An 18,623-nucleotide genomic window follows, 5' to 3' on the forward strand; every position below is an offset into this window, starting at 1 on the left:
GAAAAATGAAAAAGAAAAAAGGTTGTGAACGTGAATGGCACTATGGCTTTTTTAAAGTCCTAAACTACTACATATTTTTTTTAACCATGCTGGCAATATTGACCTAGTGCCAGGTCTCATCTGTACTGGTTGTAATGATGTTGACTTCAAATATCATTGTCAAAATTTAAAATCAAGAAGATTTTTCTTATTTTGATTTGAAGCTTTAATTGAAAGGGGTTATCTTTGACAATTAATTGAAACCAAGTGAAATTCAGTGACACTCTCTTGTCCTCAGGGATATGGCTTTAGGAGGGTTTTGTGTGAAAGACAAAATGGCCCTCATCATGTGTTCACATTTTTGTTACACAATGAGTGTTCATGGGTCTGGTAGACCTGCTACATTATTTGTATTGCAAAACAATTCAATCATATCAAGTTATGCAGAATTAATCAACAAATATACTTACTGTAAATGAGTTGAAGTAAACAAACACTATTTCGTTAATATTTGCTTATTTATATTTTTTCATATTTCTCAATAAACCTTTAATTCATTTTTGTAAAAGTTTATATGAAGATAGTGATGGTACAAATCATTATCTTGAGAAAATACAGATATAACAAAATTTTCATCACTCTTAAAATTTAGACATTTATCATTACTTCAGATGGTCAGTAATATACATAATACATTGTATGAGAATGACTAATGCACCCATGTACTGGTACATGCATTTTACACACCACATGTGGGACACAATTTCACTGCGGGTTGCAAATGTACAGCTTGCTCTTGATACATGTGTATGCTGTCCTCAGAGTAGAAGACTATTGTGGCAGCGGGGGCATGGTCAAGCACCAGTCTGTGACAGGAGGGCAGAGTCAGGGAAAGTAAGTGGCAGAATCACGACACCTGAGGTCAATTAACCTGTGTTTGTGTGTCTTCCCAGTGACCGCGCTCTATTTAAGGAGGGAGAGCGAGAGCAGAGTGAGCTCTTCCCCCAACGAGATGCCGATTGTGTGTGTCGGTGGATTTAAAATAGTTGTTTCACTGAAAAGTGTGGCAATAAAAAATGCTGTACCAACCTGAACTCTGTCCTGCCGTCTTCTGTGCTCCCCACTTCTATGAGAACTGCTACAGTGGTGCTGAAACCCGGGACATCTGGAGCACAGAAGTCGAACAGCCCCATGGAGTCCTCCCCGTTCACCGACCTGGTCCACGCCCTCGCCACAGCCCAGCAAAGCCAGCACCAGGTGCTAGTCACCCTCCGTAAGGAGCAGGAACAGCGGTTTGGGGCCCTGGTGTTGGCCAAGCAAGAGGATCGTCAGGCGTTCCGGCACCTCCTCGTGTCAGTGGGGTCTACCAATGCTCCCACCGTGGGCCCGTCCCCCCTCACCCTAACAAAGGTGGGCCCGCAGGACAACCCCAAGGCATTCATCATGCTCTTTGAGCAAGTCGCGGAGACCTCGGGGTGGCTGATGGATCAGCGCGCGGCGCGCCTCCTCCCCCTGCTAATGGGAGAGGCGCAGCTGGCCTCGTTACAGCTCCACGCCGACCACCAGCTGGCCTATGCAGACCTTCACCGGGCCGTCCTCCAGTGTGTGGGGCGCACCCCCAAGCAGCAGCGTCAGCGCTTCCGCGCTTTGCGCTTGGAGGAAGTCGGCCGGCTGTTCGCGTTTGGCCAGCAATTCCGGGATGCCTGCTGGCGGTGGTTGAGGGCCGACAACCGCGACACCAAGGGGATCATCGACCAGGTGGTACTGGAACAGTTCATTGCACGCTTGCCAGCAGGAACTGCAGAGTGGGTCCAGTGCCACCGCCCGCCGTCGCTGGATCAGGCCATCGAGCTGGCGGAGGACCATTTGGTGGCTGTCCCGGCAGCAGGACAGCAGACAGCCTCTTCTCTCATCTCTCTCTCTCTCTCTCTCTCTCTCTCTCTCTCTCTCCCTCTCCTCCTGTGTCCCGTCCTCGCCCCATTCCCCCACCGCGGAGGCGGGGGCCGGTGCCATCCCAGCCGGCCCACCGCACCCACGGTGCCCTCCCGTTTCTCCCTTCTGTGTCTGTCTCTCCCCCCCCTCAGGTGAGTGAGCCCCAGAACACCGGTGCAGAGAGGAAGCCCAGGCTGGTTTGCTGGCGCTGCGGGGAGCCAGGCCACCTCCAACAGCAGTGCACGGTAATGAAGGTGGGCGCAGTGGTTCAGATCCCTGACGCGCCAGGAGCCACCCTCGATCAGGCCGGAGCGTATCACATACCAGTGAGTATTCAAGGGGATACATATCAGGCGTTGGTGGATTCTGGTTGTAATCAAACCTCAATTCACCAAAGCCTGGTGCAAGACGAGGCATTGGGGGAAGCACAGGGGGTGAAGGTGTTGTGTGTGCACGGGGATGTTCACAGCTACCCTTTGGTCTCAGTCCACATTTTTTTCCGAGGGGAAAAATTTATAGTAAAAGTGGCGGTTAATCCCCGCCTCACCCACTCGATAATTGTGGGGACTGATTGGCCGGGATTCGGGGAGTTGATGAGTCATTTAGTGAGGAGTGGGTCCTGCCATAATTCAGCAGGGGGAGGTCCCGGTGTCGCCTTGGGGGGAGCAGCTGTCACAGAGCCATCTACGTCATCCCTGCGTCAGAGTGAGGAGCCACAGGCTCCTCCTCCCTCTCTCGGGAAATCCCTGGCAGATTTCCCATTAGAGCAGTCGCGAGACGAGACTCTGTGGCATGCGTTTGACCAAGTGAGAGCAATCGATGGTCAAACTCTCCCGCCAAACGCCACGCCGTCCTTCCCCTATTTTTCTATTATGAAAGATAGATTATACCGAGTGATGCAGGACACTCAGACGAAAGAGCAAATCACACAGCTTTTGATTCCAAAAAGCCACCGAGAATTGGTATTCCAAGCGGCTCACTTTAATCCCATGGCTGGACACTTAGGGCAGGATAAGACACTAGCCCGAATAATGGCCTGGTTCTATTGGCTGGGGATTACGACGATGTCCGTAGGTGGTGTATGGCATGCCACAAATGCCAGTTAGTAAATCCAGCAGCCATTCCAAAAGCGCCTTTGCGCCCTCTACCATTAATCGAGACCCCGTTCAAAAGAATTGGGATGGATCTCGTCAGGCCATTAGATCGGTCAGCACGAGGGTACCGCTTTATATTAGTTCTGGTGGACTATGCAACGTGATACCCGGAAGCAGTGCCTCTCCGCAATATCTCAGCACGCAGTATTGCGGAGGCGCTCTTCCACGTCATCTCCCAAGTTGGAATCCCGAAAGAGATTCTGACTGATCAAGGCACCTCGTTTATGTCACGAACACTGAACGAACTGTATGGGTTATTAGGTATTAAGCCGATCCGCACCAGCGTGTATCACCCACAAATGGACGGTTTAGTTGAATGGTTCAATCACACCCTCAAGAATATAATTAGAAAATTCGTAAGTGAGGACGCACGTAACTGGGATAAATGGCTCGAACCGTTGCTGTTTTCAGTGCGAGAGGTCCCCCAAGCCTCCACGGGGTTCTCCCCGTTTGAATTATTATATGGGCGTAAGCCGCGCAGCATTTTAGATGTGCTGCGAGAAAATTGGGAGGAGGGACCTTCACCAAGTAAAAATGAAATTCAGTATGTTATTGACCTGCGCGCAAAACTCCACACACTCACACACCTAACCCAGGAGAATTTACGGCAGGCCCAAAAACGGCAAACCTGCCTGTACGACAAGGGTACGCGCCTTAGAGAGTTCGCACGGGGAGATAAAGTACTCGTACTGTTGCCCACATCGAGCTCCAAATTAGTCGCCAAGTGGCAAGGACCCTTTGAGGTCACACGGCGAGTCGGGGATGTCGACTATGAGGTGAGGCGAACAGACAGGGGTGGGGCGCTACAGATTTACCACCTCAATCTGCTCAAACTCTGGAACGAGGAGGTCCCTGTGGCGTTGGTGGTTCCGGAGAAGGCGGAGCTGGGGCCGGAGGTTCAAAAGGGAACATTAGCATCACGTACCTCTCCGGTCCCCTGTGGAGACCACCTCTCCCCGACCCAACTCACAGAGGTTGCCCAGTTGTTGACCGAGTTTTCGGACGTGTTCTCGCCCCTGCCTGGCCGCACCAACCCCATAGAGCACCACATTGAGACGCCCCTGGGGGTGGTAGTGCATAGCCGCCCTTACAGGCTACCCGAACACAAGAAAAAAGTGGTTTGGGAAGAACTTGAGGCCATGCTCGAAATGGGCATCGTCGAGGAGTCCCACAGTGACTGGAGCAGCCGGGTCGGTCCGGTTCTGTGTGGACTATAGAAAAGTCAACGCGGTGTCTAAATTCGACGCATACCCAATGCCTTGTATTGATGAGCTGCTCAATCGACTAGGCACGGCTCGCTTTTATTCGACACTGGATTTAACAAAGAGATATTGGCAGATCCCCTTGACTCCACTATCCCGAGAAAAAACGGCCTTTTCCACACCGTTTGGCTTACACCAATTTGTCACATTTCCTTTTGGGCTGTTTGGGGCGCCCGGTCTGTTTCAGCGGCTGATGGACAGGGTTCTCCGCCCCCACGCCACCTATGCGGCTGCCTACCTCGACAACATTATTGTCTATAGTAATGACTGGCCGAGGCACATCGAACATCTGAGGGCTGTCCTTAGGTTGCTGAGGCAAGCGGGTCTCACAGCCAACCCGAAGACGTGTGCGATTGGGTGGGTGGAAGTATGGTATCTGGGCTTCCACTTGGGCAACGGGCAGGTGCGTCCCCAAATTAACAAGACAGCAGCAATTACGGCCTGCCCGAGGCCCAAGACCAAAAAGGGGGTGAGACAGTTCCTGGGGCTGGCTGGCTATTATCGTAGGTTTATACCTAATTATTCGGACGTCACCAGCCCGCTGACTGATCTGACTAAAAAGGGGGCACCAGATCCGGTCCAGTGGACGGAGCAATGCCAGCGGGCTTTTTCTGAGGTAAAGGCTGCACTGTGTGGGGGGCCACTTTTACACTCCCCTGACTTTTCTCTCCCCTTTATGTTACAGACGGATGCGTCGGACAGAGGGCTGGGGACTGTTCTGTCCCAGGAGGTGGAGGGGGAGGACCACCCAGTCTTGTACATCAGTAGGAAGCTGTCGGTGCGTGAGGGGCACTACAGCACCATTGAAAAAGAGTGCTTGCCAATCAAGTGGGAGGTCCTCGCCCTCCGTTAATACCTGCTGGGACATCCTTTCACCCTCTGTTTGGACCACGCGCCCCTCCAGTGGCTCCACCGCATGAAGGATGCCAACGCGTGGATCACCCGTTGGTATCTGGCACTCCAACCCTTCAATTTCAAGGTGATCCACAGGCCGGGGGCGCAGATGGTCGTGGCGGACTTCCTCTCCCGTCAAGGGGGACGGAGTCAGCTGCAGGCCAGACAGCTGCCCGGCCTGAGTCAGGCGGTGGGGGTATGTGGCAGCGGGGGTGTGGTCAAGTGCCGGTCTGTGACAGGAGGGTGGAGTCAGGGAAGGTAAGTGGCAGAATCACTACGCCTGAGGTCAATTAACCTGTGTTTGTGTGTCTTCCCAGTGACCGCGCCCTACTTAAGGAGGGCGAGCGAGAGCAGAGGGAGCTCTTCCCCCAATGAGACGCCGATTGTGTGTGTCGGTGGATTTAAAATAGTTGTTTCACTGAAAAGTGTGGCAATAAAAAACGCTGTACCAACCTGAACTCTGTCCTGCCATCTTCTGTGCTCCCCCCTTCTATGAGAACCACTACACTATATACTGCACTTGTGTAATAGTCATTCGTGTTGTTCCAAGTTTCATTTTTATCATCAGGTTGGCAACCATTCCTGGTGGTTCATTCCTAGGATGAGGAGACTATTCAGTTTCACCATTTTTAGATATCATACTTTCTTCTCTCGTTGGGTTAAGTTTATGTATAGGTGAAAGTTTTGTCAGTGTATGTACCAACATCCATGTATAGTCCTTTCTGAAAGTATTGGTATGGCAAGGTCAGTTCTTTTGTTTTTGTTATACAGTAAAGATATTTGGGTTTGAGATCAAAGTTTGAATACCAGATAATTTTTAGGTGAGTAAAAGTATAGGAAAAGAGACCTAAATTAAATAAACACTAATTACAGTGGTGCTTGAATGTTTGTGAACCCTTTAGAATTTTCTATATTTCTGCATAAATATGACTTAAAACATCATCAGATTTTCACACAAGTCCTAAAAGTAGATAAGGAGAACCCAGTGAGACAAACCCAAATGAGACAAAAATATTATACTTGGTCATTTATTTATTGAGGAAAATGATCCAATATTACATATCTGTGAGTGGCAAAAGTATGTGAACCTCTAGGATTAGCAGTTAATTTGAAGGTGAAATTAGAGTCAGGTGTTTTCAATCAATGGGATGGCAATCAGGTGTGAGTGAGCACCCTGTTTTATTTAAAGAACAGGGATCTATCAAAGTCTGATTTTCACAGCACATGTTTGTGGAAGTGTATTATGGCACGAACAAAGGAGATTTCTAAGGACCTCAGAAAAAAGCATTATTAATGCTCATTAGGCTGGAAAAGGATATAAAACCATCTCTAAAGAGTTTGGACTCCACCAATCCACAGTCAGACAGACTGTGTACAAATGGAGGAAATTTAAGACCATTGTTACCTTCCCCAGGAGTGGTCGGCCAACAAAGATCACTCCAAGAGCAAGGTGTGTGATAGTCGGCGAGGTCACAAAAGACCCCACGGTAACTTCTAAGCAACTGAAGGCCTCTCTCACATTGGCTAACATTAATGTTCATGAGTCCACCATCAGGAGAACACTGAACAACAATGGTGTGCATGGCAGGGTTGAAAGAAGAAAGTCACTGTTCTCCAAAAAGAACATTGCTGCTTGTCTGCAGTTTGCTAAAGAGCATGTGGACAAGCCAGAAGGCTATTGGAAAAATGTCTTGTGGATGGTTGAGACCAAAATAGAACTTTTTGGTTTATGTTTGGAGAAAGGAAAACACTGCATTCCAGCATAAGAACCTTATCCCATCTGTGAAACATGGTGGTGGTATTATCACAGTTTGGGCCTGTTTTGCTGCATCTGGGCCAGGACAGCTTGCCATCATTGATGGAACAATGAATTCTGAATTATACCAGCAAATTCTAAAGGAAACTGCCAGGACATCTGTCCATGAACTGAATCTCAAGAGAAGGTGGGTCACGCAGCAAGACAATGACCCTAAGCACACAAGTCGTTCTACCAAAAAATGGTTAAAGAAGAATAAAGTTAATGTTTTGGAATGGCCAAGTCAAAGTCCTGACCTTAATCCAATTCAAATGCTGTGGAAGGACCTGAAGCGAGCAGTTCATGTGAGGAAATCCACCAACATCCCAGAGTTGAAGCTGTTCTGTACAGAGGAATGGGCTAAAATTCCTCCAAGCTGGTGTGCAGGACTGATCAATAGTTACTGGAAATGTTTAGTTGCAGTTATTGCTGCACAAGGGGGTCACACCAGATACTGAAAGCAAACATTCACATACTTTTGTCATGCACATATATGTAATATTGGATCATTTTCCTCAATAAATAAATGACCATGTATAATATTTTTGTCTCATTTATTTAACTGGGTTCTCTTTATCTACTTTTAAGACTTGTGTGAAAATCTAATGATGTTTTAGGTCATATTTATGCAGAAATATAGAAAATTCTAAAGGGTTCACAAACTTTCAATCACCGCTGTATTTACAGACATATCCCTTGCTTGCAATAACTGCATCAAGCCAGTGACCCACTGACATCTATAAGCTGCTGCATTATTCTTTGTGATGCTTTTCCAGGCTTGTACCACAGCTTTTCAGTTCTTTGTTTTGGGGGATTTCTCCCTTCAGTCTCCTCTTCAGGAGGTGAAATGCTGCTCAGTTTGAGTTAAGGTCTGGTGGTTGACTTGGCCAGTCTACAAACTTCCACTTTTTTCGCCGATGTAGTCATTTGTTTTGTTGACGGTGTGTTTTGGGTCATTGTCTTGCTGCATTAAGAAATTCCTCCCAATTAGATTGGGTGTATTTATCTCTATACCAAGAGACAAACTGTTTCTGTAGACTCATGAATTCATTCTGCTGCTACCATCATGTCATACATCATCAATAAAGATTAGTGAGTGTGTTCCAGAAGTAGCCATGGAAGCCCAAGCCACGATATGACTGCCACCATGCCTGACCTATATGCTTGCATGTTTTAGATCATGAGTAGATCCTTTCTTTCTCCATACATTGGTTTTTCCTTCACTTTGGTAGAGGTTAATCTTGGTTACAGAACTTTTGTGGCTCTGTGTTTCTTTACAGATTCCAGTTTGGTGATTGTAGTGAAACACCACAATACTTTGTGACAGAGTACAATTTATCTCTTATGTCCCTTGCCCAATTTGCAGTGGAGAAAAAGTTATAAAATTATATTTTGCAGGTTCCTGTGGGAAAATCTGCAGATAGAAATACAACAGTGAGAATCAAATTTAAGAATATATAAAGTTGAGTGGTCCTCTATGCTTAATTTTTGCAGCTTTGTTTATTTCTCTGAGCATTTGTGTGTGTGTGTGTGTGTGTGTGTGTGTGTTTTGTTTCTCTCAGTAAAGGAGAATGTAGGAAGACAGGATTAGAGAGGATTTTCTGAATGAAATGTAAAAATTGTCACGTGGTATGAAAAAAATTACTCTGTGCAGTGAATGACTCATGCAATACAGTTTTTTTGTGTGTGAGAGACAGAACTGCTTGTTTGTGTGCTTGTGTGTGTGGCGAATCAATGGCACTTTTTAATGTACTTGGTAGACACAGTCTATCATGTGATTAAAAATCATGTCCCTGTCTGTGTAAACTCCATACATCCAACACCAAATCCCACTATTCCTAGTGAACAATCCATTTCATCAGTGAGTTAAGCTAGCTAGCAATGCTGAGCAGTAGCTTTGCTACAAGTAACAGCATTACTAGGTTAACTATGTTGTTAAGAAGTGTGGCAGTAACATGGCTGTTTTCTGAAACAAATAGCTTTTCGCTAGCAAATCTCTTATTGATCAAGTAGCCAAGCTACATTTTCCTGAGTATTTCTGAAGCTCGGGCACAGCAGATATCTCTGCTGCAGTCTAAATAGAATGAAAGGCCAACATATTTTTAATTTAAATTTGTGTCCTTGCAGACTTGTGCACGTTGAATGTGCCTGCTGAAGGTCAAGGTGAGGCATAGGAAGAGAAATAGTGTAATAGTGACATCCCATGGGGCAATGTAAACACAGCAAAACATGCAATGGCCATGCAAACACATGGACACACCTGCATGCACAAACAAACGGGCACACCTGCATGCACAAACAAACACAGACCATTCGCACTATCACCATCTGCATTTTGTTATGTGGAGCACGTTTTTATTTGTTTGATTTTGTTGCCAAATTGGTTTTGGAGCAGTGAGAGTAAAGATCATTGGTTACTGTTTAATAAACAATTGAACTGAAAATTTTTTCCCTTTCATATCTGTTTGAATGACAGTTATATGGATCACAGAGAGAGCACTGACAGCATGAAGTTGGTTCATCTCATTCATTCTCATTATCTCTAGCCGCTTTATCCTTCTACAGGGTCGCAGGCAAGCTGGAGCCTATCCCAGCTGACCACGGGCGAAAGGCGGGGTACACCCTGGACAAGTCGCCAGGTCATCACAGGGCTGACACATAGACACAGACAACCATTCACACTCACATTCACACCTACGGTCAATTTAGAGTCACCAGTTAACCTAACCTGCATGTCTTTGGACTGTGGGGGAAACTGGAACACCCGGAGGAAACCCATGCGGACACGGGGAGAACATGCAAACTCCACACAGAAAGGCCCTCGCAGGCCACGGGGCTCGAACCCGGACCTTCTTGCTGTGAGGCGACAGCGCTAACCACTACACCACCGTGCCGCCCTGAAGTTGGTTCAGTTAAAAGCAAATTAAAAAATAGCATCTGATATAGTAAACTACTTTTTCCATGTTGGTGTAGCTTAGCTTGCTATTGTAGGGGAAAAATATAATTTAGAGAATTTATTCCTCTCAGATCCTTAGAAGGAAGTGTGTCTCATGTTTATATAAGATGAAGTATGTTGTTTTGTGTTATGCTGTTCTATCCTACAAGGTTATCTCAAGTGTGTCTACATTTGGAGATAGATTGAGAGACACCCCTGAGCATGAAAAAAGACCACAGGGGAACATCTGACATGTCAGTTATGTTCAGCTGTATAAAGAAAGCATGAAGATAACAGGGGATGCTTCTCTGGGTGAAACACTGTGAATTTCATTTGGCGATGCTCTCTTGCAAGGGTATTAATAAACTCATATTTCTGTCTGCTTTCTTCCTGACAGCCTCAAGTCTTATTATGCTCTTCCACCACTGTTAGGGTTTTGCTGGGATTTGAACCTGGTTCACTGGTGTGATAATCCAGCAAACCCCCACTAGGCCACCAAGGGGATGACTCAAATGCAGAGGCGTGAGGCAGAAGTAGAAAAAGTATCAAAAGGTTTATTTACAATATATACAGTCCAAAAGAAATAATCCAAAATGCTTGGAAGATGAAGGGAAAAATAAGAAATATCCAAAGTACAAAAGTCAAAACAAAAGCCAAAAAACCAGAAAAGAAAAGGCAAAAATACCAACGCTCAGAAGATCCAAAAAACAGTAAATACTAGGTCCAAAAAGTCCAAAAAGCAAAGCAAACTGCAAAACCAAAAAGACAAAGGCAAGGAACACGGTACAGAGGAAACTGGAGCTAAACATAACAGCATAAAGACTCCGTGACAAGAGGACTGAACTCAGGGGTATAAATACACAAACTAATTAAGGACAGGGCGGGGCAGGAAACAGGCAATAAGACAAAAACAAAACACAGAACACAGTGGTGACCTCTAGAGGCCAAAACAAACATGACCAGAAAAGGAAATAACAGTGGCCTCTAGAGGCCAAAACAGTCCCAGTCCTAACAGGACCCCCCCCCCCCCCCCCAGGAGCATCTCCTGACGTTCCCAGGACGATCAGGATGGGCCGAATGGAAGTCCCGACAAAGTTCTTTGTCTAGTATGTCCCAAGCTGGGACCCAGCAGTGCTCCTCAGGGCCATAGCCCTCCCAGTCCACAAGATATTGGAGACCCCCGCGAACCCGGCAGGAGTCCAGCAGGTGGCACACGGTGAAAACAGTCTGACCCTGGAAGATGCGGGGGGTTCCTAGGGGCAGGGGCATACGTGGACGTCAGTACGGGCCGCAACAGGGAAACATGGAATGTGGGGTTAATCCTTAGCGTACATGGTAACTGGAGCTGGTAGGAGACAGGGTTAACTCTGTGTACAACCTTGAAGGGGCCAATGTAGCGAGAAGCAAGCTTGCGGTTCTCCACCCGCAGCGGAAGGTCCTTGGTGGACAGCCAAACCCGCTGCCCAGGGCAGAAAGTGTGGGCAGGTCTCCTATGGCGGTTGGCCCGAGTCTGGTTGGTACTGGAGGTCTGGATGAGTGTCCTCCTGACCTTGCTCCAGGTCTTGCGACACCGTCTCACGTATTGGTTGACCGAGGGCACCCCAGCATCCTCCTCCTGGTCCGGGAACAGAGGTGGCTGGAACCCGAATTGGCACTGGAACGGCGACAGCTTGGTGGCCGATGACTGCAGGGTGTTGTGGGCGTACTCAGCCCATGGCAGCCAGGTGCTCCACGATGTCGGGTTATCCATAGCCAGGCCTCGCAGGGTGGTTTCCAGGTCTTGGTTGAGCCTCTCCGTCTGGCCATTGGACTGGGGGTGGAACCCAGAGGAGAGGCTGGCAGTGGCCCCAATGAGCTTGCAGAAGCCGTGCCACACTCGGGAGGAGAACTGGGGCCCCTGGTCAGAGACGATGTCCTGTGGAAGACCAAAGACTCGGAAGACATGATTAAATAGCAGTTTAGCAGTTTCAAGGGAAGAAGGGAGCTTGCACAGTGGTATAAAGCGGCAGGCCTTAGAGAATCTGTCCACTATGACCAAAATGACAGTGTTACCTTGTGACTCAGGGAGATCCGTGATGAAGTCGACCGCCACGTGGGACCAGGGACGCCGGGGAATAGGCAGAGGGTGCAGGAGACCCTGGGGACGCTGTCGTGGGTTCTTGGTTCTGGTGCATTGGTGAGTCTGAAGGGCATGACCTGGTACTCGTAGTGCCCTGACGGGGTGTTAAAGGCGGTCTTCCACTCGTCTCCCTGTCGGATACGGACGAGATGGTATGCGTTCCGTAAGTCCAACTTGGTGAAGATGGTGGCGCCTTGGAGCAGGTCGAATGCTGTGGACATCAGCGGAAGGGGATAGCGGTTGCACACGGTGATCTTGTTCAGGCCCCTATAATCAATACATGGCCGGAGCCCTCCATCCTTCTTGCCGACAAAGAAGAAGCCGGCACCAGCGGGTGAGGTGGAGGGTCGAATGAACCCAGAGGCCAAGGCCTCCTTGATGTACTCCTCCATGGCCTTGCGTTCTGGCTGAGAGAGGGAAAACAGTCTGCCACGAGGAGGGGTAGTCCCAGTGAGCAAGTCGATGGCACAGTCGTAGGCACAGTGCGGAGGGAGAACGGCGGCCCTGCTCTTACTGAAAACTTCCTTGAGATCCCAGTACCCTGTGGGAACTTGAGATAACTCGGTGAGATCGGGAGGCTCGGCAGGAGACACAGGAGAGCTAGAGAGCAGACAAAAGGCATAGCAAGCAGGACCCCACTCCACAACCTGGCTAGTGACCCAGTCTATACGAGGGTTGTGGCGGGTAAGCCAAGGAAGACCTAGAATAACTGGGAACTCAGGTGAAGGAATCAGGTGCAGGGATATTTCTTCCTTGTGACCCTGAGACTGGAGGAAGACTGGAGAAGTAACTTGGGTGACTCTTCCATCACCTAACGCTTGGCCATCGAGGGCAGACACAGACAGTGGGACTTCAAGAGGCGCAGTCGGGACATTGATGCTTTGGGCGAAGTGGATATCCATAAAGTTTCCAGCCGCCCCTGAGTCTAACAAGGCTTGACAAGAGTGGACGGACTCACCCCAGGAGATGGAGACCAGGATGTAGATTCCTTGGCCAGGGAGTCCGGGAGAGAGGGTAGGCCCTGTCACAACCCTCCCTCGGCTGGACGGGGCAGTCCTTTTCCCAAGAGCTCGGGACATGATGCTCGGAAGTGACCAGGCTTGCCACAGTAGATGCAGCACTTGTCCCTCCTTCTGCGCTCCCTCTCGGCTACGGAGAGACGAGTACGGCCAACTTGCATGGGCTCTGGACAGTCACTGGAGGAGGTAGACGGGCTCCAGGTAGAGGCAGGGAGGCCGGGGAGTCTCAGGAGTTCTCTCATCCTGTTGTCAAGGCGAGTAGAATGTGAGATCAGAGTTTCGAGGTAACTTGGGCATCCAATAGAAGCCAGACCATCTTTGATGGGGTCAGACAGACCATGGTGGAAGGCTGACACCAGGGCAGTCTCGTTCCATCCACTTACTGCTGCGAGGGTCCGGAACGAGATGGCGTAGTCTGCAAAGCTTCCCTCCTGTCGGACAGACATGAGCTTCCTGGCTGCATCTTTACTGATGTCTGCCTGATCGAAGACCTGAAGCATCTCCTCCGTAAATAGCTTGAAGTCAGAACACTCGGGTCCCTGTCTTTGCCAGATGGCCATTGCCCAAGCTCGTGCCTTACCAGCTAACAAGGTTATCACAAAGGCAATCTTGCGGCGATCCATAATGTAGGTGGTAGGCTGGAGCTCAAAGGTGAGTTGGCACTGGGTAAGGAACTCACGGCACTCACCATCATACCTCTGTGGTGCAGGAAGGCTGGGTTCACAAGGTGAAGGAGACAGCGTGGCGGGAGGCACTGGAGCGGGAGCAGGATCAGGAGATGCAGGCAGAGATGTCAGCTGTGCCAGGGTTTTCCCAATTTGCTGAAGCAGTACCTCGTGGCGAGCAAGGGCCTCACATTGGCTGGTGAGCGTTCATGGTCGCTCCGAAGCATGTCAAAGCTGCCATAATTCCCTGAAGGTTGGCCGGGTAGACAGTTGAAGCAGCCTCTGCTGAGTCGGTCATGACGGAGTCTTTCTGTTAGGGTTTTGCTAGGATTCGAACCTGGTTCGCTGGTGTGATAATCCAGCAAACCCCCACTAGGCCACCACAGAGATGACTCAAATACAGAGGCGTGAGGCGGAAGTAGAAAAAGTATCAAAAGGTTTATTTACAATATATGCAGTCCAAAAGAAATAATCCAAAATGCTCAGAAGATGAAGGGAAAAATAAGAAATATCCAAAGTACAAAAGTCAAAACAAAAGCCAAAAAACCAGAAAAGAAAAGGCAAAAATACCAACGCTCAGAAGATCCAAAAAACAGTAAATATTAGGTCCAAAAAGTCCAAAAAGAAAAGCAAAGTGCAAAACCAAAAAGACAAAGGCAAGGAACACAGTACAGAGGAAGCTGGAGCTAAACATAACAGCACAAAGACTCCGGGGCCCTGTACTACGAACGGAGGTTAACCTACCCAGAAGTTACCCAGGGTTCCCCCGCTAAACCGGGGTTGACAAAACCTGGTTAACTTGTTTGGGGTTAAACGGTACTACGACGCCAGTTATGAAGTTGATTTGTTGAACCTGGTTTAACCTAATCAGGGTTAATGCGCGTTCACGTTAAAGGGGAGGTTATCAGCGCAAATCACCACTGTTCACAATGGCACGGTCGCCGTACTTCACGGAGGAAGAATGCGCTGTCATAATGCAAAGCTACGAGGAGTTCAAAACAACATTAAGAGCAAAATCTAACACAGCGGCTGCCAATAAGGAGCGGCAAGCATGTTGGCAATGAATTACCGATCGGGTAAATGCGCAAGTACATTCTCCCTTCATGTTCCAGAACAGAAGTATAGGATGAGAGAAAGCTTCATGATCAATCACAAGTCACAGAAAATGGCCCTTCGATGTGGCCCCAGTCATATATAGCTTGTTTAATGTCCGAAAAATCCTGAATAAAATTTGGTATGGTAAATTCATGGAGTAGCCTACTTAAGCTGATATGTGCACAGAGTCACATGAATTAGGATGACTGACTGTTCAGTCCCTTTGACTAAGTTGGTGTATGTCCTGTGAACATTTCAGAGGCAACAGCAGTGCCAAACGCACCTGGCAACAGGTGAAAATGAAATATAAAAACATCATTCATAATGGTAAGTGTGTGTGTGTGTGTCGTTCTTTTTCTGTACTGTGTTTCAGATGAAAAAGCTTTTGCCCAAGGACAAGAAGTAGGCTAAACAGCATTTGCCTTTTATTTATTCAAGTTTTATCTGTTTGCCTAATAGTTCAAACTGTTTTGTATATAGTTTATAATGTATTATGTATTATAATTGTGTGATATTAATGATAATATTGTGGGAAAACTACTTTGCACGGACGTTCATTTAATTTATTCTATCGTCATTTTGTTTGTTCTATTTTTGTGTATTTTATTTATTTATCTGTTTGTCTAGTTGTATCTATTTTTCTAATAATATATTTTTTGCATTAATTGTTTTTTCCTATTAAAATAATCTTGTGTTCTTGTTATAACTTTATCTATTTATCTGACTGTTTAGTTGTATCTATTTTTGTTACAATTTCAATATTTTTAATATAAGTTTTTTTTCTATTAAAATGTTCTTGTGTTATATTTATTGTAGTTGTATCTATTTTATATCTCAGACTTAAATATTTTTGTAAAACAAGTGTTTTTCTATAAAATATCCTTGCATTCTTGATAACTATGTTCTTGAGTGGGTTCTTTTTTTTTTTTTACAGAAAAGCCGTTCTGCATGGACATTCATTGAAGCCCTCATTGTTTTTTAATGGTTATTTATGAGCATTTAGGGGTTACAATAATGTAAGTCTAGGTTGCTTTATATAAAAGGTATGTCCAGAAATATTGTCACTGTCTAAGCAGAGGGATCTGGCTTCTTTAAACGCTGTCTTCTTAAAACTGAATAAATATTTAAAAAGAGCCAAATGAGCCAGTCTTTTGAATGGCTCTTTTCAAAGAACGGATCACAAAGATGCAGATCCCATCAAAGAGCCATAAATCCCATCTTTAATCTGCGCTCCGATATCGCACGGGTCATCCAGGTACGCTGGCATTGTCTCTAGAGGAAATGTCGGTGGAGAGGTGGTGTTTAAAAAGGGTGTGGTTAATCGGAAACCTCGGGTTAACCAAGAACATAACCTGAGACGAGCAGGTTTGAGATGCAGCGTAAGTTGCCATGGCAGCATACCTCGGTTTGAACATAGCCAACTTTCATAGTATGGGTTAATCGGGAAGTTACGCTGCACGTGATCAAGTTACTCTCGAAGTTACCCTGGTAAGCCAGAAAACCCGCTTCATAGTACAGGGCCCGGGACAAGAGGACTGAACTCAGGGGTATAAATACACAAACTAATTAAGGACAGGGCGGGGCAGGAAACAGGCAATAAGACAAAAACAAAACACAGAACACAGTGGTGACCTCTAGAGGCCAAAACAAACATGACCAGAAATGGAAATAACAGCGGCCTCTAGAGGCCAAAACAGTCCCAGTCCTAACAACCGCACTATATTTCTTCAGTGTAGTGAAGCTTTATTTACAGGAGCTGTCTCCCCCTTCCCAGAATCCAGTTTGTTTTTGTTTTGAAAGCATGTGACTGCTATTCTGCTAGCTTTCTATGCAACAAAACCTCTGCAAATTCACTGTTAGTGATCCCTTCAAAACCCAAGATCCCTTATTCATCTACATGTCATATGGAAGTTTTGAATAGAATATACCGAATATTTTCTTTCCTTCGTGACCACCTGTAAGATGGCTGAGGCCGGTTCTGGTCCATTGCAATGGAATAACCATACAAAAACATAATGGACTGGTCAAAATAATTTAAAATAATTACTTTGACAAAATACTTTCAAATTAATTTTACAATTTATGATCTACAGCGGGCGGCACGGTGGTGTAGTGGTTAGCGCTGTCGCCTCACAGCAAGAAGGTCCGGGTTCGAGCCCCATGGCTGACGAGGGCCTTTCTGTGCGGAGTTTGCATGTTCTCCCTGTCTGCGTGGGTTTCCTCCGGGTGCTCCAGTTTCCCCCACAGTCCAAAGACATGCAGGTTAGGTTAACTGGTGACTCTAAATTGACCGTAGGTGTGAATGTGAGTGTGAATGGTTGTCTGTGTCTATGTGTCAGCCCTGTGATGACCTGGTGACTTGTCCAGGGTGTACCCCGCCTTTCACCCGTAGTCAGCTGGGATAGGCTCCAGCTTGCCTGCGACCCTGTAGAACAGGATAAAGCGGCTAGAGATAATGAGATGAGATGAGATGATCTACAGCTTAGGATGTCACCACATTGTTGTGGATTGTTTTTCAAACAGTGGAATATCCATGGATGCAAAAATAGCAACTCGTTACTTGGTGCAGAGGCTTCTGGAAAAAGTGAGCTGGCCCTTTTAACATAGAGTAAGTGGTAACTTAGTTCATTACTCTTTCCAAGTAGCTTGTCTAACATTGCTAGCTAGATGACAAGACAATTAAGCTGTATTTTCAAGTGCTACACCAAAACCCTAAACAAGCCCATGAGGAAGAAACTCAAGAACCACTACAAAATGAAATTAAGCATAAAATGAAAGGGAAAATTTACACATATATCTGAAAACATTTCTTGTTAAGGTTTTGGTTTTATGTGCCCTGTATGCAATATTCATGTCCTTTGCCAGTCACATACCTGTTTAAGTGATGAACTGCACTACTTGTGATTGTTTTTAGAGATGATAACAGACATTTTATACTCATTTATACTCTTGCTGCAATTTTATACTCAACCTCTGACCCAAACACAAGATAAGGGATAGGATGACAAATTAACTGATAGGACGACAAGTTAACTGATAGTTCTAGTGTGGACATTGCAGCAGTGTTATTTGTGTGTACCTCCAAGCTGTGTCTGTGATTGCAGTTCAGCTTCAGTAGACTCTCTCGTGACGCCCGTGAGGATGGAGAGAGTGAAAATGCTCGCTTCATATTAACAGCTCCTTGACATAACCGCCACTGGATACAATAGGTCTCATACAACCCTTCCACCTGTATAACACACACACACACACACACACTCAAACCCTGGAAATTTTTAGAGCTAACACTGGCATTATGTTCCTTCTATAGTAGGTTGATTTGGGGGTGAAATCCAGTCAGTACAGAGGCCAGAACAGTTTTCTTTAGCATGATTTTACATGTCAATAAACATTTTTTGTGTTGGCTGTTGATAAAATATCAATCCATTCATTATCTGTAGCTGCTTATCCTGTACAGGGTTGCAGGCAAGCTGGAGCCTATCTCAGCTGACTATGGGCAAGAGGCGGGGTACACCCTGGACAAGTTGCCAGGTCATCGCAGGGCTAACACATAGAGACAAACAACCGTTCACACCTACAGTCAATTTAGAGCCACCAATTAGCCTAGCCTGCATGTCTTTGGAGGAAACCCATGCAGACACAGGGAGAACAAGCAAACTCCACACAGAAAGGTCCCCGTCGGCCACTGGGCTCGAACCCAGGACCTTCTTGCTGTGAGGTAACAGTGCTAACCACTACACCACCATGCCAAAATATCTTAAATTAAAAAAAAAA

General features: G+C 46.7%; 1 protein-coding gene across 6 annotated transcripts in view; it reads right to left on the bottom strand.

The window, feature by feature from the left end:
* The window catches only part of ripor3 (RIPOR family member 3), a 145,924-nt gene that overhangs the window by 76,385 nt on the left and 50,916 nt on the right, over positions 1-18,623 (bottom strand). For all 6 annotated transcript variants that reach the window (XM_060919155.1, XM_060919156.1, XM_060919153.1 and 3 more), the window contains exon 7: positions 17,929-18,078. In XM_060919155.1, coding sequence (XP_060775138.1) covers positions 17,929-18,078 — 150 coding nt within the window. The remainder of the gene's footprint in view (positions 1-17,928; positions 18,079-18,623) is intronic.

This window comes from Neoarius graeffei, chromosome 4 (genome assembly GCF_027579695.1).
Source record: "Neoarius graeffei isolate fNeoGra1 chromosome 4, fNeoGra1.pri, whole genome shotgun sequence".
Taxonomy (NCBI): domain Eukaryota; kingdom Metazoa; phylum Chordata; class Actinopteri; order Siluriformes; family Ariidae; genus Neoarius; species Neoarius graeffei.